Consider the following 22,491-nt stretch of genomic DNA (forward strand, 5'->3'; position numbering starts at 1 on the left):
AACTATTCTTTTCAGAAGCTTTAAAACTTCTGTAATAAAATGGTAGCCGTTGATTTTCTGCTGAATATTAATGATATAATATCTTGGTTTCTTCAGGCAGACACTATTCTCAAAATCTGTTTGAGTTTGTCAGGCCACAGGCACTTCCTTTCTTAAAATCTATTCTAATCATTTTGTTTGAAGGCCATGATGTAAAATAAATGTAGTTGATATTTAAGTCATGAGTATGAGAATGAGCTTCTCACTTTTCTGTTCGTGTCCTCGTTGAACCACGCTAACTTTTCACTCCAAACTTGTTTCCCTTTAAATCATTTCTTTGTGGTGGATTTGAAATGGATATATGTGGCAATTTAACATCAATACATTATAATTTCTCATTAGTTTTTTATCAATGCAAACAAATGCTAGAAACATTGTCAGCTGCTGTTAGCTTCGACACTACATTTGACCCTGTGCCATTTTTCTACAAGTCAGAACAGGAACTATTTACTTTGCAAGTCCTACTTGTTCTTATGCCTCGTTCTTCTGTTAAACATGAAGGTAGCTCTTGTGTAAACACTGATAGTGGCTTTAAGCTCTTAACTTCTTGGCCTTTGAATAACTAATAAAGCAACAAATTAAGAACTATTACAATCCTCTTTATTGCAGGAGTTTAATGCAATAAAGACAATGTAATTAGTTCCATTGAAATGTCCTAATTTCGTAACAACCGCTATAAAGCTGCCACTCCAGTGATGGAATATTATAGTTCTCAATTGGATTCCCTACTTAATCTTTGAGGAAGCAGATATGCTGTGAATGTTTAAAAATAATTTGTGTTTTGATGTTAAAATCCTTCATTGTAAGTCTTGGATAGAAATGAATAGAACATTTATTGTCTAAAATCCTGTTTATATTTGTATTGTATGATATATATTTGTCTCTAAACAAAAGTTTGGCCCTAAATGATATGTTACATCTCGCAAATCCAGCTGTCTTTTATTAACAATTTCTTAATCACTCAAAGTGTATGTATGACGTAACATAGACAAACAGATGTTACTTTTAACCAATAGCAATGCAACATAGTTGTAATGAATGTTAAGTGGATCTCAATTACTGTTTTATCTTCAGTTATCAAATAAAGCCAGTAAGTAAAAAGTGCAATATTTCCCTCTGAAATGTAGCAAGGTATATCGATTTGAGGTGTCTTGTAAGCCTATACAGTGTGTGAGATGGGCAAAGATAGACATGTCATTCCTCCACAACAGTTGAAGTGTTCCCATGGTGTCAGTATGATGATGGTGTTTGTTGTTCTAAGATGACGGTGAAGAAGACCTTGTCGGAGTTCAGGCGTACTCACCACGATAACTGGCAGGAGCACCGGCAGTGCTTCACTGACGACCAGCTGCTGGTGCTCACAGACCTGCTGGTGTCGCCCTGTTACTACGCCTGACTGCCCCCTCAGATCCTCCACACACTGACCCAGCAGAAGAATAACTACAGCTGATGTAGTGTTGGGTTCCTCTGTGCAGCCTGTTCAAATGACGTCAGATGTTGTAGCAGTGGCTGAGGGCCCTGTCTCTGGAATCTCACATGCCAAAGTTGGCCTTGGTATGTGTTGTATTATACAATAGCTCAACATTGAGAATGTCCTGTTGTTTCCTGTGAATAAAGTCACCGCATCATTTGTAACGAGAGATGTTTTTTATTTTAAAGAAGATTGAGCGTGGAATGCTGTGTTCTCCAGGGTTGATTGATCATGTGAAATACCAGCAGCTTGTCGGCGCACATTGATATGACATGCATGTCCACAGCAGATAGCTCTGTACAGAGACAGAGATCAAACACAGATGAGATGTCTCTCCCTGCACGGATGCTTGTTGTGCAGATGCTGCTGTGTTAAAGAGAGACATGATCACAGATAGAGCTGTCATCGTTTTGATTCTGCATGTTGACTTTTTCTGATGCAGTGCTGTTGACTTGACTTTGATATGTTCACTGTGCTGAGACTTGTGCTGGCAGAATGAGAAACACCATGGCTGTTCAGCACAATCTGGAGGAAACAATGTGTGCTTATGTGGCTGTACACTGTGTGATTAAAGTAGTATGATCATTCCAACTGCACAAAAACATGGATCTTATATCACCAAGAGAGATCAGGAAAATGTACCATATACAGCAGGGGCACTCAAACTTTTTTATTAAAGGTCCACTTGTGAACTTTATACAAGGTCACTGGTCCGGATCAATGCCAGTAAAGTACCCCCCCACCCCCCGGAGCGGAGAAACGAAACTGAAATTAAGAAGCAGTTTCTTACGGCGCTCTATGCATGAGGGGGTTTCCCGACATGTCGTTGCAGTAAATTAAAGGGTATTTCATGTTGTCGTTGCTGTGGACCTTCTTAAAGTGGACCTATCATGCTATATTTGAATAATATATTGTAGGACCATACCTATATAAGGCATATTTGAACCTTGGTGATCGCCTCTGATCCATGTTTGTACCAAAGATATACGGCCTTTCCTCCTGTTTCTTTGTTCAGATTGACATCGATCTTGCTGAAGCGTCTTTTATCAAGGTCGTCCTCCTCAGCTGCATTCACGGACACTTGAAGCTCTGAGATGTAGGTGCTCATTGTGGGTTCCTGCATTAAAGAAAGACACATCATGAGTAATCACAATTGTAGTTAACTGAATCTCAATCTGACTTTTCAGCTGAGCTAGATTATAATCCTGACAAATTCAACCATCAGGAGTTACATTTTGAAAACAACAATGACATCTAAAACAAATTCAAATAAAAATGTATACTGCACAGAGTTCTGAAAATTATTGATTACAATGTTTGTGAAATACAAAAAAGATATTACAGCAAGAAAATAAGACCTTATTGAACACTTTCGTGTGTCTGCTGACAGTGAATGATAGGCAGTAAGAAGTCAACTGGTGTGATGAAGTCTGTTGTACTGACCTCAGGTCAACAGAGATGCTAAGGGTCATTGTGCAATCGTACATGGGAGGAGGCATATTCCACGGAAAATGATACTGAATTCATGTGTATGGGTGTGAGTGTTTTTATCAGTTCTGTGGAAGAACATTGAGAAAGAATTATGGTGCAATAAGTAAAAAAAGCAGGAATTTACAACACACACACACACACACACACACACACACACACACACACATACCGTACCAGTCAACAGTTTGGACACAGCTTCTCATTCGAAGGTTTTGATTTATTTAGATTATTTTGTACATTGTAACTACAGCGTCTCCAGCGCTTTCGAACGGCAATGCCGTGGTTGTCTCCTCCTGATTGGTGGAGTTGGCCCAATAGCCGTAGCGCCACCGTCCTGACGTCAGGACAGTGTTCAAATCTGGATCAGTTTTGATCAGATCCGTTGCAGCCCCTTTTTTAGAGATTTGGGTATGGAGGAAAATAGAGAGGGTTGTGTTTTCTGACACTTGGTGAGTTCCCTGGAACACCGGGGACACATATTCATGTATACAAGACGTACAAAAGTGCATTTTGCATGATAGGTCCCCTTTAATCTACCTTCTTTGGGGGCCCGCTTCTGGTCCAAGCACTTGCCTGCCTTGCCTGTCGGCAAACGGCGCCCCTGTATACACACACACATTCAATACATACATACAGTATGGTGGCTTGAACTAGTGGGAGAAATGGCACTGTTTGTCTGTAGCCAATACCTTGAACCTCGGCAAAAAAGGCATTAGAAGCATTAGAAAGTCAAGGTAAACTTGCGGTTAACTTGCGGTCTGCAATGCGTGTCACGCTCGCACACACAAGTAAATATATATGCACGTTCATTCTCACAATGCGTCAGACACAAGACGCGCGTACACAATGATGTACATTAATTGATCAGAATCAGAATAAAAATTTTTAAAGGGCCCATGTCATGGCCATTTCCACTGATCATAATTACATTGTTGAGGTATACTAAAATAGATTTATACTGTGCAATTTTCCAAACTCACATTGGTTTCGCATACAGCATCTCTGTCAAGCATGTGTATTCAGCAGTATTCACTTTCTCCACTAAACGACTCGTTGGAGCTCTTGCCCCCCCCTCCCTGTGAGCCTAGTGTGCTCCGATTGGTCAGCTCGGCCACTCGTTCTTATTAGTCAACCACCAGAGAGGCTGCGCCCATGTCTAACAGTGCTTTTCCCGGCTGCTCTCAGCGTAACATCAGTCTTATCATGGCGTCGGCACAGCCGTATATTTTATATACATATATATTTTTAACTGTTGTTATAGAAGAGTGTGACGGCCCCAGGGCCTTTGTCTTACGATGGGGTGGAGCTGAAGAGGCTAATCAGCACGATCACGGACACCTCCGGACACTACGGCCCCAGTCTCTCTCCAAAGCGGCTGCAGGAAGACTAACTCTGCGATCCTCTCAACCACCTATCTCTCCATTTACCACAATAAATGTGCCGTGGTTTTGTAAACTCGTGTATGTCTCCTTGTCTTTGTGGCCTACGAGCCGCTCATAACAAAGAGTAAGTTATTTTTACCCGTTATAAACTACTACTGTTTGATGAGAAATCAAATCATGGTTTGCTATATATGAATTCAGGGAAGAAAGGATAGGCCTACTAAGTATTTCCATTAAACTTTATTTTTAGAAATGTACAAAATGAACATAAATATACATATATACACGGTATATCATCCATTCCTCCTCCTTGCATCTTGCCTGCGCACAGTCGGTGCGGTGCCTTTTAGCACGACGCCTCAGTAGTAGTAGAAGTGCCTTTTAGCACGTCATGGATTGTCCGCCAGGATCTGGCTGGACGAAATCAAATGCAAATCACAAAATATTAGAGAAACTTAGTTGTTTTAGATTCGTTAGTAGTAGTTGTGTAATGAACAGCTTGCCTGCTAATATGCTAACCTAGCTTTGTTTACCTTGGTAGCTAACACGATATGAACGTTAGCTTGGAGGAAAGGCAACTATAATGCAGTGTAATAAAACTACTATGAACAAAAGCTAGTGGTTCATATTAGGCTAGCAATAACGTGTTTATAATTGCAATCGTATACGGGTATTCTGCTACCATACAATGTAACTTGCATGAATACATTGTTTTGCGCTAGCATACAGCTAGCCTCGTTAGCTACATGCAGTATATGTACGGTCACAATGTACGGTAAATCACAGTACAGTATACTGTATGAGTATTCCGTGTGTGTGAATGCAGACATTCTCCTGCTATGAGATACATGTATGCAAGGCCATCTGCTGATATTAGAGTTCATATATGGAAACTCTAGCAACTTAGTTAGCACAGTTAGCACTGTGTCAATGGCTTAGCAGTCCAACACAGTTTACACATTTAAACAGTCTTGTTTGATAAATACACAAATAACAATGCAAACTTACAGGTTGTATACCCAGATCTTCCCCTGCTCCAAACGGTCCAAACAAGCTGTGCATATCCGGCCTCAAACTGGGCAATGTTTTGGAAGCTTTCGTCTGTGAAATGCCGGTTCTTCGAACCTCTGGAGGAGGAACACGCCGCTGCTGGTGTGGCCATAGCTCTTCGGGATTGGTCCATTTCGTTCCGGGTACCGCATGACATCAGGCGGTACCCGGAACTAAATGGAAGACTCAAATGGGCAGTGACGTATCTCCAACGAGGCGTTTTGGGGAGGTATTTTCTGTGTTAGAGTTTTACTCGCTACAGGGTGTACTTTGAGGGTTTTGACTCTGCACACCGTTTACATGCATAAAAACCTTCATAACACACAAGGGGACGGGTAATAACCGGAAAAGCATGACATGGGAGCTTTAAAAAAAAAGATTTAAAAAAAAAAAAAATTGTTTTAGTTTTTATAATGGGACACAGGGTTCGGTCCGGATTGATTTGCAGTTCGGTCCGGATCCGGACCTTGGTCCGGAGTTTGAGAAGCCCTGATATACAGTATACATAAGCAGCTTAGACAAGATACTCTGGAAAGTTCTCTGGGCTTGACTGATACGCTTTCCCAAGCCTAATATTGAATATGGTTTTAGCTAACTTAAAAAAAACGATCATAATTTGTCTGGGAAATCTTTCTTTCTTTACAGTGTAATTTTAATAATCTAAATAGCCCTTTACAATCATAAATCGGCATTATCAAAACGTGGTTACATCAGTTGTAGATATTTGTCATGAGATTTTTGTCTCTGTTGTTTTTATAAAGTGGCACAACAATCATATACTGGAAAGTCATGCACTGCTTTGGGTTCTTTAATGAATTACGTCCATTCTATATTTCACCGAGCAGTTAACGTGTAAATCACATTTTTATGTTTTAAAATGCACACAATCAGACAAAATGTATGTGTATGTAAATATATCTCCTTAAATATATTCGTCATTTTCATTAACTTCAAAGGATCTCCATAAACATTCATTCATCTTGTAACGTTTGGAATGGAAGGAGTCATCGTACGTGTAGTCAAGCTTATTCAAAGATGATTTAGTGGCCCAGCATATTTCAATACATTTTATTAGCAATGTAAGGTGTTTTTTCTGAATATTCTTTGACAGTATTGTGACATTGTAGTGTAACAATAAAAACAGACTTTGCAACACATTTTCTGTACCCAACAAATATCCTTATCTGTTTTTAAACCCTGAGAGTTTTAAAAATATCATCAAAATTAACCTGTTTGAGTGTGTGAGTGTTTCTGCACACTGTGTAGTCTTTCTCTCACTAAAGTTTCTAGAGAAAACAGGTGTGTGTCTGAATCCTCTGGCAGGATTGTCCTCATAGCATCAGCTAGCTGAAACAGGTACTCCGTGTTCTTCCCACTTGGACCGGTAGAGCTGACAATCTGATTGGCTATCTCCTCCAGGGGGGCGGGGCCGAGGTAGTCTGGATTGTCCTGAGAGCCGATGTAGAGCAGCGTCTGGCTGGGCGGCGCAGAGAGTGGTGGACGGGGGTGAAAAGTAACAGTGATGACCTGATAACCACCTTTTTCTCGGTAGTCAAGGTAACTCTTCACTTCCTGCTCCCGGCCGGTCGGTAGCTTGTAGGCAACGCCCCAAACACACCCCTGAAGAAGAGTCGAAGAAGAAAAAAATATTGATTGGCATATATAAAAAAGAATGAAGTGTAGCCACATTTAACAAATTTGATAGTATGACATTTTTTCAAACAAAGGTGACCGAATTCACAGGCTCAAGCTTTTAAATGACTTCTATGATGATAGTAAACTGACCATCTTATAAAGTTGGTCTGAAAAAACAATCAATTTGAATTTAAACTTTGACCTTAGGAAACTCTTAAAAGCATGTGTCGCTTTTATCTGACAATTCATAGACCAGGCTATTAATTAAATATTAATCAAGAAAAAAGACTGCAGAATAATACAATATAAAGATTAGTTGGTTACAACCTTTAGTAAAACAGTTTTTATTGGCATAATATTTTTATCACAACCTGTTTCTTCCATAGAATGATGAATTTGACCTTAAGATAGTCATCAGTCTACTCTAAATGCATGTTTTAGTAGATGCTTACCATGGTGTTACTACATTACACACTCTGTATCTCTCAATCTCTTTCCCATCAACTGCGAAAAATTATCTCTTGGTCAAGGTCGGAAAATAATACACTGTCCTTTCTTTTGATGAAAAATGCCATCTCCTTTCACTGCCATTCAGCGTGTTCAGCTTTGCACCACATAATGCATGTTTGCAAATAAATAAATATCCATAAAACTTTGACAGTCCACTGTTTCTTCTATACAGTTTGATAAAAACAGGAGGTAAGTGACTGCAACTTAAAAAAGTGAAACCCCATTTTAAAAAGTTTGCTGTTTTTGAAGATGCACTGCAAGTTTGCTGGCCCACACGCTGCATGTTTTCTTTTAATTATACTTAATAACACCGCAGTAATTACGATCCTCAGATGGTGATATATTTTATTACTGTTTAATTAACATGAGATTGTGTTTGCTTTTCCCCTTAACCTGACTAATCTTTTGATGAAAACATCATAATCATATTAACTATGTCAAATGTAATTCATGTAATATAGATGTATGCCACTTTTAGAATGATTAATACTATTAACATTTGTTTTATTAGTTAGTTGATGCTATAAAAGGGTAAAGAGATTATGATTGAAAGCTTTAATTGATAGCTGCTCTGAGTGAACGTATGGTAGGGTCACTTTAAACTTCCATAAATTGATAATCTGTTCCAAGTGTACTGTATATCAAAAACCAATTTTCTTATCAGGCAAAGATGATTGCTAACCGTTTGCCGGTCCAACTCCAATGTGACTACTTTCTGCCATTCTCTGCTTTGTGTTATTGCAAACTGACTGATTGCTTTTTGGAGTGTTGCTCTGACATAACAAGTCATCATGAACTCTGAGATAGTAGACATTTTCCTCCATTTTCTAGACAAAACACTTAATCGAGAAAGTAATTGGCAAAGTAATAGACAGTGAAATGAATCATTAGTTGCAACTCTATTACAGAGGAATGTATGGTACCATTACGTTTAGGAATGGTTGCTCTTACCTCAGGATCCTCCACCAGTGTCACCACCCGGCCAGGCTGTAAAGGACACACACAGAGGAGCAAGCACTTTAAAACAGCAGCAAAATCACATGAGCAATCATATGACATATGTATACAACTTCACAGACAAAGGTACCTGTATAGTTCAAAAGAAATCTCATTTAAAATATTCAACAAATAACAAAATATAAAGTTAGACCTGAGTAACAACAGCACAATGAGCTGCTGTTTGAGGTCTAACTCATTTTAAAATATGAAAATCTCAATGACCTTAATGACAATATCCTAAAAACGTTACTTCAGTAACTTAGAATGAGTAGTTAAGGCAATATAACCGGCTAAATGTCCTGTGTTTTTACAGTATTAACAATGTCGACACTGACAAATATGCAGTCATAACTTTGAATATGAATTCATGAGTTACCGGTAACCAATAACCTTTCTGTAATGTATCCCATTATTAGACATTAAGAGGGTTTCTTTCATTTCTGCTTTGGCTTTTTTGATAATACATCATTGAAGCCGACAGACATGGCAACATTGCATCAGTTATTTTGACTAGAAAAAGCTCTATATGGTTCCGAAAGACTCACCTTACCCGGTATCCCCCGGTGATCGGTACTTCCCTGCCAAAACCGACGACTGAAGCCTTTTATGTAGCCAATTGTCTTTTCCTCATAAGGGAAATCCACTTTCCATATAAGAGACCCGTAGCCAAAAACCCACATAATAAGATCTTAAGATAACAGTCACTGCGAGGACAATATGTACGGCTTAAGCTGAGCCAACTGCCAACGTTGTAGTCCGGAGGCTACAACGAAGTCATAACGTTATAATAATTGAAGTGTACGCCCTCAAAGTGTAGTGTTAGCTATTTTCAATAGCTATTAAATGTATAATGTGTCATATAAAGTAGTAACGCCCGCTTATTCAATATATGACCCCGGGCTATTTTGTCAAGTCATCTGCGTTACGTAATTCAACATACTTCCGCTGAATAACTTTCAGTATAAAGCGAACATTACGATCATGTTGTTATTTTTTTAAACATTAACTAATTTAAGAGGTCGTCGGCAGCTTACCGCATAGCCAAGATACCTTTTTTGTGGCATTTAGTTTTTGCACGCTATTTCGTCTCTTTTTTAGCATGCCTTAAGAACGTCTTGCTTTTATTTTGAAGGCCAGCCGCCATTCCGGATGTTTGTACCTATTTCAGTATACAATCTAATTTGGACCAACCTTGTCAAAGCAGTCCATGTGTCAAACCAATAACAACTAAAATACCTTTATCAATCTAATCCACACATGTTTTTGTATGCCTTTTACAAGTAAGCCAAATAACTATACAGTTACGGTATGCCATCTTCTTTACCAAATAGGGCTGTATACATATTTGCCTTTTTCATATGTTGTATACTTGTATTTTACTTTATTTTATGTTTGGGACAGTAAAACATTTTTTATGTAAAATATGCTAACCAGACAATCCATACATATTCTTGCCAGCCACTTAATTTTGTGTTACCAGGGGGGCTCCGTACTATTGCCTTTATTTATGTAATTAAAAAGTAATAACACATCAAAAGAAAATGTAGCTGACACTTTATTGAATTGCTGGCTTCTAAATTTCAATCATTTCCAATAAAGTATGAAATATCTTAGCTGAAAAGTTTAAATAATATATAATTAAAGTTGGTGATCTATTGATATATTTGGTATGATAAAGAGACTACAGTAGGATAAGAATACAGACTTTACAACTGCATTGAAAGCAAGGAGGCTTAGCCCTACAGTACCTTATTTGAGATGATACTCTTACTCTAAGACTATTTAGAATGGGGGGGGGGGGGGGGGGGGGGGGGGGGGGGGTGAAAGAGCACCGTAGACAATGGTCATCATTTTTATGAGCTTGAATGAACTATTGATCGATGCTTTCGCAAAGTCCTGCATCTTTCTTATAGGCTACCTTTCATACTGTATGCACACATTCATATGTATGTTCAATTGATGACCACTTGTGCTTTGTGTACATTGGTAAAATCCATGAACTGGGAAACACAGGAAATATAGCTTGATGTCTGGACACCAGGGGGAGGTGCCTGAGTTTCTATTTCCCTCAGTGTTTTTAATTGTGTGTGTTCTCCAAATAACATGCTCCTCATGTAGCCCGCTGTGAGCACTGATTCAGAACCAAAACAAAGTGGGACAGCTACAGCCTGGCCTGTAATGTCAGCTCCATGAACAGCAGCCGTGCTCATTCCTCTGCCTCGGAGAGAAGCTTGTCAGCAAATATTTTATGTAACCTACCAGCCTTGCGTTTAGAGAGGCCGGTTTGTGGTTGAAATCCACAGCTGGACTGAAAAATGCTGCTGAGGAAACATCAGCCATAAAGATACCGTTATTCAAGACATTCAAACCAAGTCTGGTGCAGTGGAGCTAGTCACTAGAGATCTCCTCTGAGGTGGGAATATGGGTAAATGTGTGCATAAATAAACATAAAAATAATGTCATAGCACTTCCAGTAATTACAAGCAGCATTTTCCCTGCTGTGAAAAATACGAGCTATTTAAAGTGACTATAAAATGCTACAGAGCTACACAGAAGTGTTTTCACATGCTTAATCCTGCTCCAAATACCTTAAACTGTACGTACACATAACTTTAATCTCATCTATTTGTGCACAATACAAAGATAAAAAGTGATAGAGATACAAAGAAAAGTGTGCATATTTTAGCAGCATGCAGCGTTTCAAGCAAACAAAAAATGAAGGCAGATATAAACAGTCCCCTTTACAGTTTATTTGTTTTCTAAGAAAAGGAGCTTTTTTTGTTGTAGAAACATTCAGTATCTACTAAGTGAATTTGGCAAATCTATTACAAAAAAAAAAGGAAAACAAAGAGGTTGCAGTAACTATGAAGATAATCGAGAGGGATAAATGGAATAGAATGTGGAAAACATTTTGTCAGTAAGAAAAGCATTGTATGTTAAACACTATAATCTGAAGCCTTCAATTTTAAAATTGACCATTAGAAATACAAATAAAAGAATCCATATTATAATCCAATATTTATTCATGATGCTATCAAAAAGTCATAATTGCCAAACAACGAGTCAGTGTAAACATCTCAGTTGTTCTCCCAATCTTCATACATGTTACGTAAACTTTGCTTCTCATAAGCCTTCTTCCTCTCTGACAAACGTCTCAGTTCCTGTCTCTTTTCCCTTTGCTCCACCTCTCTCTTTGTTCCTTCTCCAACTCCAGAGCTTTCGCTAAACCTTCTTATTCTCTTGCTGCAAAGTATTATGTTGATACATTGGGGAGCTGACCAAGAAAGAGACTTACTTTCACATGTTCCTTATTTGTACTGGTTTCTTCATTTACAAAAGTCTGCATTTTACTTGAAAAAAACATCTAATTTGATTTAATTGTAGTAGATTTGCAATAGCTTACACTAGACCTGCTCCGTGTGCCCTCCACTGGCTAGCTTTTCAAGCATGAGGAGTGGAAAAGGAGTCGAGTGTGTAATCCTCGCAGGCTATGTACTGGCAGGGGTTCTCCAGCACCAAGACTCCTGCAATGCCTCCCCACAGCGAAACTGGGTATCATGCAGTCCCAGGCTGAACTGCAAGGGTATCTCAAAATAGCAGTTGGCTCCAGAAGTGTGTCTCAAAGGCCCACCAGTGAGTGGATACGCCCCTGACTCGCCAACCACTGCCCCACCTAAGGGTCACCATCAAACCCTGATGGTAAAACGCGGTCTGGACTCAATGAGGCAGTTCAATGATTTGAATCATTGTTCTGGCAAGTCAGTGGTTGGATCATGCCAGGGAGGACAAGAGGGAAACCCTGCTGCCTGGGCAACACAGGGCCTGCATACACTTAGCCCAGGCTTCTTATGCCCTGGAGAGGAGATTCCAAGGTGGGAGAGACACCCACATTTTACTACACAGCTCCTGCCTGCCTCAAAACTGGGCCCCTAGCTGAATACACACTGTAACGGGCAACATTTATTGTGTTGTGATTGCATATAATGTGCACCAAGGATCTCTGTTGGCAAAACCTCAGGTCGTTTAACATTCACCCTGTCACCTGAAAACATGGCGTTGACTGTCTTCATCACCACAGCCTACAGGCAGCAGCTGAGGACAAGTGAACCTGTCTTTGAGAGTACGCGCTAAAAACTCACAGAGATAAGAAATGCATAGTTCCACAAGAATGTGGATTCACTGCGTTCATTCTTCATGGCTGAATGGAGCTGTTAATATCCAGAACATCTTTTATGTATTTTTGTTTCAGCTAAACTTGAAGGCCATATGGAGGGTTCGATTTTCCTTCCATCAGGTAAGTCTTTCTTATTGCTCAAACACGTGACCACTGCTGATGGCTTGTGCTAGCACATACTTATCAAATCTATCATCATTTGGCTTAGGGGAACTATTTATAACAAATAATAATATCCTGAATTGATTGATTTACCACCTCCACAGGAAAGTATAACTTAGACAAGATAAGTATAGGTAACTAAATATCCAAACATTTACAAAAAACAGTTCCTCTCTGGTTGAGCTTTGAAAATAGATTTGTTCAGTTTGCAAAAATTCTTTTTTTTGCACCAACCACCTGCATGATCTTCTAACTAACTTCCGATATTTAGCGGTTTTCCTGCAGCGATTCAGGTCTTCAAAACCCATCCAAAAGTCTCCTCCATACTGACTCACTCAGGCAGTGGTGGTTGCACACAAAACAAACTCTTGAACCTCTGACTCCATCTCAGCAGCCTTAGTGAGGAATTGGCAAGCCGAGTCATAAAAGTCCACTGTATGTAGAGAGCAGAGTTGAGTGGGCCATTTTGGGATGTGAGGCCTCAGACTGTTTGATCCTGAACTGCTCATATGACTCCTGAGGTTTCTCTTGTGGGCTCTTTGAATGCAGCCACATCCATCAGCACTGTTGTACTTGCCTGAGAATTGCTATTCTGGGTATTACAACTAATAATGATGATGTGGAAGACAGTAAGATAATAAAGTCATTATGTGCTAGTCGATATTATCTATTTTGACTCAGTTTTTACACTGAGACTGCAAGAACATCATTTGTAAAAATGTTGGACCAGGACAAGCATTGACTAATGATACTATTTGAATTATGTTCACATTGGTATGACTGATATTGTCCCTCCGTCTTCAAACAGGATGTAACAATGAAAATGATAATACAATAGATGGTTTCATATATATCAATGCTTTGTCGTAGCAGCAACAAAAGCCAAACATCTGTAGGCCATGTGATGATAGACTTTTGTACATTTTCAGAAATGTAGTTTTTTAAGTTTCTGCCAAAAAAACACTCAAGACAAAAGCTGTTACTTCACTTGGAAAAGTTATTTAGACTGAAAAAGTGACAAAAAAATGAAAAGCTCATTCGATGTGGACTCTAGTATATTTGATTTTCTGCAACACTAGGAATAAAGAAATATTCTTTATTTTTAATTTTTAAAGGAGACTTTTTATACACCTAAATTGGATTACTACTGATCTTAATTTGTTCTAAAATAATGAACCGCAGGCTACATTTCCTCATTGACTGATATCAAATATTAAAACCTCTTTCAGCTATGGAGTTGAACAATTTAATAATAATTTAATAACTTTTAATTTCTTAAACTAGATAAATTAAATTGGGGTCATTGGAACTTTTGAAAACGTTTACAATCATCCAACATGTATTGTCAATGCACATGTGGTGAGTAACTCAAAGATAAATTCCTCACTTTGAATTGACATTGCTGAAGGGATTTGAGATATTTCCCCAGAAAATGTGTATAAATAAGGCTTAAGTCCAGTTGCTGCAATAGAGATTAATACTCTTAAGCTTCCTCAAACTAAACCAACGTCTATATAACTCTATCAGCATGTTTGAGGGATAGTTTATAGTGTGTTATAGCAGAATATGTGTCAGACTACATTCCCAACAGGATCTATGTGATGTAAAACAAGAAGAAGCACAAGTTATGGTTTCCTAGATCTGGCTTGGTCCAACTTTGCTATGAGTAAAGCCACTAAAAACACTAGCGGATTCAATAATGTCTTTTTGCCCATTTAAAAGTATGAATGGCTTAGATGCCGTGTTTTGAAAAGAAACAAATCAAATATCCTAGAAGATATTTGTATGCTCGGAAAATAGAGTAGCTACCGATGACCCCTTATTTGTCTAGTAGCAGTGGAAAGTATTTAACCTCAATAGTATTCTATGAAAGGGTTTGGTCAAATTAAAAGCTGACCCTGAAATAGTTAGTCGTGCTTTGAACAATTTGGGCAGAACTTATACACAAGAGCCTATAAAGGTGAACATGCTAATGAAATCACAATTACAATCCGGGTTGCATTTTAGCAAGGTCACAGTAACATTTACTACAGTTTTTACTTGATGGTGGTGCTTGAAGAAAAGTCAGGGAGTCACAATTATGATTCATTGAGCGATCATGAATGTCTGCACCATGTTTTATGGCAGCCTATTCAAGAGTTGGATCAAATATCTCACTCTACCATGGGCATTCCATTTTAAATGCCAATCCATCTAATAGTCTTCTTTCAGTAAGGCCCAACATTTTTACCGAACTGTGGCACTGTAAGGGCTCACCAAAAGTCAGTGCCAAATCATGGAAATTGAGTTGACAGGTAATATGATACTTCAGTCTGTACCAGAGTGGTGGACCGTCCAAATGACAAGCGGACATTGCCATACTATACATAGAGCTGCATAGCTTAAAATGACCCGGAATTGGCTTCATCAGTGTTGACAATTCAACACAACTTTGGGTAGAAAATTAAGTCTTACCACTGTGCTTTTGGACTGGAAATAGAACAAGTATAAGTCTTAGGTTTAAGAGCAGAGATGAGTCACAGCCAGAGCTGGTGGACAGCTGGCTTGGCTTCAAAGTGGAGTCATAGCCATATCAGAGCAGAACTGTTGTTGGCGGCAATCTGGCCGAAGAGCCACGGAGGAGATGAAGCTCAGATTGAGCTAGTGCCAGAGAAAGAAATTGAGAAAAGCTGGAGCTGCTTCCCATCCTGGAGATGAGTAGGAGTAGATGTCAGAGAGGGAGTTTCGCTCTTACAGAGGAAGCAGGAGCTGATGACGAAGAAGACGATGAGTGGATTCTGAGTTGCGTCAGAGTGGAACCAACCAGATAATTGCTGGAGAAGGGCCAGCATAGAGCTGATGGAGTCTGTACTGAAGTCAGAGAGAGAGAACTCGAGTGGGGGAGAAGAACTGCCTTCAATAGGTTTAAGAGATCTGGGATTCATGAAAGTTTTCTTTATTTTACTCTATTTGATTCCTTTTTCTGATCTCAACGGTGTGTTGAATTTAGCAGCAGAGGGTAGTGTGAAGCTGACGAAGAATAATTGAGCTGTCAGTGAATATGTTGAGCTTGGCAGCTGAAGAGGACTGATTTGATATGATGAAAGGGAGTCTGTCACTCTGGCTCGAGACGGAACATTTTGGTCTGGACACTTGACAGACTCCTTGCTGGTAGCCGCAGAAAAGAACATTTTCTTTCTCTTCTCAATAAATATGTTCATCTGCTGTATTCAGACCGTAAACCATGCTACTATTTCAAAGCTCAAGATCAAACCAGTTCAAATGAAATAATTTGCCCTAAGCACCTTGAATGACAGTTAGGTCCCTTTGTCCTCCTTAATCAAAGTGTATCCTCCTGTTTTGCACAATGTTCAATTAAGGTCATTTTCCTTTGCTCTTAACCTGAAAAAAGAACATCCGATGCTTTCTCTTTGTTGTTAATTTTCTTAGCTATTCAACTTCAACCCACTAAACATGTTACCAGAATCATTTTAAATTTTTTATATTTTATTTGAAAGTTATTTTCAAAAGATTCAATGCATGTTTTGTGAATAGATTGCCATGAATGTTTGCACAGACATTCATGGTTCCTAAAAGGACAGCTATTCATGAAGTTGGTATTCTTTTTTACTTTACCTGCAGTGCAACCATTGGATCAAAGATTAGGACATATTTTGCAACAGATATTCATCCCTCTCTTCCTCGACCTCGTGAGGCAATCTTGTAGGGCCTTGTTTAAGCCTCAACTATAGGTCTGAGAGGAAGAGATTATGCCTAAAACGATTTCTGAAATGCATCTATTCAGTGGACAACTGATAACTCTATAACGCAGAGTACATAATAAACACTTACGTTACATTGATAAAGCGCTGAAAGGAGAGAAAGGATGCAGCGAAGAGCTCGTAGGTTCTTCTGACGTGTAACATCTCTTTACATTTGAAAAAAAAGGTGGCTGTTGAATTAGATTTTTAGGAAATTAGTAATCAAGAAATAAATGCACTGAAACTACTGAATATCCTCTCAGTGGTTTTAAGTGTGGATCATGTGTTCAACACTCATCTGATTATATATATCACTTACACAAGGCTGCTAATTGAATGATCTGAGAATCTTAATAATAAGATAAATGCTTTTATATAGCACATGTCCATGTCTTCGTGACCATTCAAAGTGCTTTGCAAGCCAGCATTGACCCTTTAACACACACATTCGTCATGAACAAGAAACATTCAAACCCACACTCACTGAGCAATTTGAGTTCTATATTTTACCCAAAGGTCACTCCACATGTAGACTGTAGGCATCACACCACTTCTGATTAGTGGACGTCCGCTCCACCTTCCAAACCACAGCTGCTTTCTGCTAACTACAAATTACGATCCTTTAAAGAAACTAACTCCACATTTTAGGACATTTGTTCAATCGATTTCTTGCAAAGTTTTTGATGAGAAAATGTATACTATTAAATTTCTTTGTTAAATATAAAGTGTTGGTCGTCAGCTCATTAGCTTAGCTTAGCATAAAGAGCTCTGCAAAGGCTAATACCTGTTTTTTCAAGCACACCTGAGACTCAATAATGAATACATTATATCTTGTTGTTTAATCTCTCTAAAAACCCTCTGTAAAACCTGAATGAGTTTCTTTGTAACTGAAGGTTTTTTTTTCAAGTAAAGCTAACCATCTCCTTACTGTAGCTTTATGTTAAGCATATAGTTTGACAGTGATATCGATTTTATCATATACTTCTTGTCAAAAGAAGCAAATAAGAGACATGAGATATGTCTTACATGATCCACAATCGCATCACTAACCCTGACATTACCTATCTTCTGACATTTTTCCCTCTAAAGTATTTAGACAGATATTGACATTATCATTATCTGTAAATGAAAATGAAAATGCATTCATTTACACCTTCGCCTTGAACCTATTACCGCTTAGTGAGTCCCTTTCTTTCACCCACCATCTCCTCTTTTGTTTCATTTGATTGTGACAGCATGTGTTATAAGCGCTGAAGTGGAGGCCCAAATGGAAGCCAACCAGTTTGCAGCCCGCGCAGTGATGAGGTGGCCATGACTTTGTGATGGGTCAGATTGCAAATGTAGCCAGGCCACCAGTGAAGGTAATGGTTTTCCAGGGATGGCAAGGCTTACATGGAAAAGCCAAAGGAAGAGGGATTGAGAATGGAGACTGTGGATGGGGGGGTATGAGTAGCAACATAAAGAGCCATTCTCTCCTCCTTTTTTTCTTCTGTCACTTGTATCAATCTGTCCCTCCTCCTTCTCTCCTCCCGTTCCTTGTCCTTATCAGATTACTGAGGACGCCTTCTTTCTAAAGGTGCTACTAGACATCTCCAATAACTTTGTGTGTGTTCATGTGTGTGCCTCAGTTTGTGCCTGTGTGTTTTCATGACAGTTATGGGAGCTTGTCCTAGTGCTCCTCTAGATCAATGGAGCGCAGTTGCCTAGCAACCTGCTGATCGGGAGGAAGGAGGCGGGGAAGAGAGAGGGAGAGCGGCATAAGATTAGAGAAGAGAGAGATGGAGAGGTCTGAAGAGAGGGAAAGGAAGGAAGAAGAGAAGTGGGTGAGATCAACAGTAAAGAATGCTGTGGTTGGATGACAGGAAATAAGACAGTGGAGCTTAGCGCGTCGAATCTGTCTTTGTGTGTACTGTAAGAGGGCTGTGAGGAGGAGGGAAGTGGTAGGTGGTGGTGTGAATGCATGAATTGTCCCTATATATGTGTGAGTGTGTGTGCAACAGTAGTTTGGGACTGATGAGTTGGTGTTGATACTATCGCGCTAAAATAGAACATCAAAGCGCTACCATGGTGACGCCAGCAGCACACTCTCTCATTTAGTTGCTGATTTAATTATCTTAATCTTAAAGGGGAACAAAGTGGCTAAACGCACTGCATTGGGCGGTAGAGATAAACAGCAGGGAATGAGCAAGAAAGGGTGGAGGGGGGCGGGGGGTAAACATGGAGAGGGAACTTAGAGGGAGATGAATTTGGACAGGAGGAAATGAGGAGAGGGGAGACGGGTGTGAAGAAGGAGAAGGGAGGAGAGCAAGGATGAGGCAAATGAAATGAGAGATGGATGGAAAGAGAGTCTGATGATCAGGTGTTGGTTGGCCTCATGAGAGATGAGCACATATGCTCCAGATCGCCTATGATATTTACACAGTCTCCCCCTCTGTGCCAGGAGGATGGGGGAGGAAAGAGAGGGCTGTGAAGGGAGGATGGGGTGTCATTATAAACGAGGGGAAAAAGAGGGGAGGGATGGAGAGACAGAGGAATAGCTGCATCCCAGAGGTATACTCTGTGACTGAGTTAGAATAACATGTGGAGGCAGAGTGGCTGTTAAACTTTATGGGGGATTGAAAATGGACAATTAGCATCTCAACGATCTCACTGTCACCTGGAACATTCACCCCTGTTGTCATAGTAACCCTCCTCTCGCCGCTCACACTTCCTAATTCATGCTACCCCTCTCCGCATTGGCCTGAGTGCATATACTTGTACCTTGATTCTCCTGCATACTCAGACACCCAAATGGCCCACTCTGTGTGTGTAATCAATACAAATTATGTTTTGTGTGCTTCTCGTCTGGGGCTGTTTTTCATTAAGGGAAATCTTAATGCTGTGGCATACGATGATGATCCAGACAACAGAGTGTGTTTGTGGGAACCATTTAAGGAAGGCCTTTTCATGTTTCAACATGAAAAGCCATCCTGCACAAAGGAATGGATTTCCAAGTGTTGAAAAACTCGAATGGCCCACACATATCCTTGACCCTCATCCAACCCCTTAATAGGAACTGGAACGCTCGCTACAAGTCAGGCATTATCACCCAGCATCCATACTCAACCTTACTGTCGCTCTTGTGCCTGACATTGGGAGAAAAGCAACCAGAGAAGTGGAATTTGTCATACGAGCAGATTAATGAGATGTTTAACAGCAAGCCTTTTCCATTGCAGAGATGAATTTGACTTTGTTCAGGTATTACACATAATATTAATGACGGCTAAATGTCCAAGGCCACAATCATAAAACTTAAAATGCCAAATGAAGTTCAACTATCATTCTAAAATGTGCAACCTTTTTGTGGATGTTCAATCAGTGTTGATGGCAAAAGTAGTCAATTGATGAAATAAATGTCTAAGTGTGTGCTATATTGAGCCATGCCGGCAGTGCCTACATGTACCAGAATGCATTTGGAGCAAGCTTTTGATTCCTTGCCAGCAATCTCATCTTCCAAGGCTAATGCAGCCGCAGCCTCCCTCTGATGCTTTTTCATCCTTATACTAGTCTGGCTCGAATGAATACGGCTCAATATCCAAGTCAACCAAAACACTGTATAATGTATCCTCGTCCATTACATCCTCTGTACTCCATTTTTGTCGACTACGTGATTGTCATCCAAATAACGTCTCAGGAAGAACAACAGCATGCACTAAAGATTTAATCTATTAAATTAACTACATTTTCCATCAACATTAAATGGACACCTATATGAAAGGTTGAGAATTATACCTTCAACGTGTCAAAATGTTTAAGGTTTCTGAACTATTTTGGCCATATAGTGTGTGAAATCCCAATGTGCTGTTCTTGATGTGTATCCACTTTATGTAAACCCTTTCCTAGCTCTGTGAGTTCCATTTAGCTTCGGGCATTATGGCGCTGGAGTATTTTCCATGTTTGGCAGTTATCACGACATTCCCAAGGCTGTGAGGCTAAAGGTGAAAGATTACGATGTGTTCCTTTTTACTGGTTCCTTACTGTTCATTAGCCGCTCTTAAGGTCTGTTCCAATCCACAGAACTGCTCTGACCCTTGACCCCTTACTGTAGGGCATGTGATGCCCCAGGCTGAGAGAGGCTGCATCGCCATGACAACAACTAGCTGCTCGCAGGTCAAGATTTATGGTCACTCTGATGCGCACAGACACACTGTAAGCCCCACATGCACACACACATAATCGTAAATCACTGGTGCGAAGGCTAATGAACTATGGATCTTGAGTTTTTTTCCCATTTGGTCACACATTTAAGCCCTCACACACACCTTTTCTCCTCTCATTCAACCTCTTCACCCACACACACACTGGTACACACACTCTGACGGGCTTTATTTGGCTCTTGTCGGTCACTCTCCATCTGCTGGTCAGATGATCAATGCTAATGCCTGTTGAGAGTTCTAATGACACACAGATCTATACACAGATGGACTGTGCGTTTGCTCCTGTGCTCGTGTGTGTGTTTGCGCCGTGTGCACGTGTGTGTGGGCGTCCATGTGTGCATGCTTGTGCACATGGGCTAATGTTATTTGTGTCTAGAAATTGCAATCCTTTGATGAGGACAGGTCAGCACTATTGTTATAAATGAGAGTAAGATTGCAGGGAGGTGACCTCTCTTACCTCACACACAGAGACGCACTCCTGCACACACACATGCGCACGTGGCTGTTTGCGCTATTGGCAAGTGGAATTAGCAAATGTATGAGCTACACAGAAACTCATTACAACACGATTAGAGACAAACCTCCCATTTAATCTCATTTAGAAAAGGGTGGTTGCCTGTCAAACACACTCACGCACACTCACACTAACTCACTTATGCGCATGCACAAACACACACACATTTGTACAACTTGTACACACACAAACATTACCCTCTTCGTGTGAGTGACAGCAGGGATGTTTGTCTGACTCATAAAAGGATACTCTTATAATCATATGCTCAAACCAGTGTGTACGCACAGTGTTTAAATGACACGGTGAGTCTTATACATACATGTTTATACCATACCTCCATTAAAAAAACAGAGATTTCTCTACATGTGGCACTTCGACTCCTCCCTTCCTCACCCCCCATCTGTGCCTCTTGTCACCATTTGCAGCGCATACTAGGTAAACCTCACCGTCTCAAGCTCCAAACACTGTAGCACAAACTGACATAAATGCAAGCACAAAATATGGGTACACAAACACACTGGCTGCTGACAGATGAGTTTTTATTTTTGGCTGTATATTCTCTCTGCTGGCAGTTCAGACACATACACACACAGATATATATTTATATATAAAGAAAATATGTACACACACACACACACACACACACACACACACACACACACACACACACACACACACACACACACACACACACACACACACACACACACACATAGACAGTGACCTTCTCTCTGCTGAGTAGGCAAAGAGTCAGGGGTCACTGCCTGCTGTCAGCCTGTCAGAGAGGGGAAGGAAAAGGGGAAGTAAGGAGAGGCAGAGGAAGAGCAAACGTGGTTGGAGGAATGTACAGAATGGAGCTCCTCCGCCCCATCATTCAATAAAGACTAATGCAATCAGAGGCGGCCCATATCTGTCACGGTTAATGTTGGCTGATAGAGTCGCAGCAATTTAAAACGCTCATGGTATAATGCATTTCCCTGTGCCTCTTACAGGCTGGTGATGCATCACATCACGCCTTGATGGCTCTTATAGAAACAGATAACCTGCTCTGCAGCTTGCTGAATGAGGCCTCCATTATGCCTGACCATCTTGTTCGTTTTTATCTTAATCGGTTACAAAGAAATGTCA

At 40.0% G+C, this 22,491-nt stretch overlaps 2 protein-coding genes across 2 annotated transcripts in view; one reads left to right on the forward strand and one right to left on the reverse strand.

Moving 5' to 3' along the window:
• LOC117473386 (proteasome activator complex subunit 4B-like) overlaps positions 1–1,674 on the forward strand; it is a 33,062-nt gene extending 31,388 nt beyond the window's left edge. The window contains exon 47 of the mRNA XM_034118958.1: positions 1,301–1,674. Within this exon, the coding sequence (XP_033974849.1) occupies positions 1,301–1,435 (135 nt within the window). The 3' untranslated portion in view covers positions 1,436–1,674. The remainder of the gene's footprint in view (positions 1–1,300) is intronic.
• Positions 1,675–6,225: 4,551 nt separating this feature from the next.
• Positions 6,226–9,482, reverse strand: chac2 (ChaC, cation transport regulator homolog 2 (E. coli)). Its single transcript, XM_034120179.1, has 3 exons — positions 9,123–9,482; positions 8,530–8,565; positions 6,226–7,053 (listed from the first exon to the last, which is right to left on the reverse strand). The coding sequence occupies exons 1-3, from the start codon at positions 9,255–9,257 to the stop codon at positions 6,658–6,660; spliced, it is 567 nt and encodes a 188-aa protein (XP_033976070.1). The 5' UTR covers positions 9,258–9,482; the 3' UTR covers positions 6,226–6,657.
• Positions 9,483–22,491: the final 13,009 nt, after the last annotated feature.

This window comes from Trematomus bernacchii, unplaced genomic scaffold (genome assembly GCF_902827165.1).
Source record: "Trematomus bernacchii unplaced genomic scaffold, fTreBer1.1, whole genome shotgun sequence".
Classification (NCBI taxonomy): domain Eukaryota; kingdom Metazoa; phylum Chordata; class Actinopteri; order Perciformes; family Nototheniidae; genus Trematomus; species Trematomus bernacchii.

Coding starts and splice junctions, on each gene's coding strand:
- chac2 (XM_034120179.1), bottom strand. CDS start 9,257: ATGTGGGTTTTTGGCTACGGGTCTCTTATATGGAAAGTGGATTTCCCT. Junction 8,566..9,122: donor ACCGGGGGATACCGGGTAAG/GTGAGTCTTTCG, acceptor TGTCCTTTACAG/CCTGGCCGGGTGGTGACACT. Junction 7,054..8,529: donor CACTGGTGGAGGATCCTGAG/GTAAGAGCAACC, acceptor ACTCTTCTTCAG/GGGTGTGTTTGGGGCGTTGC.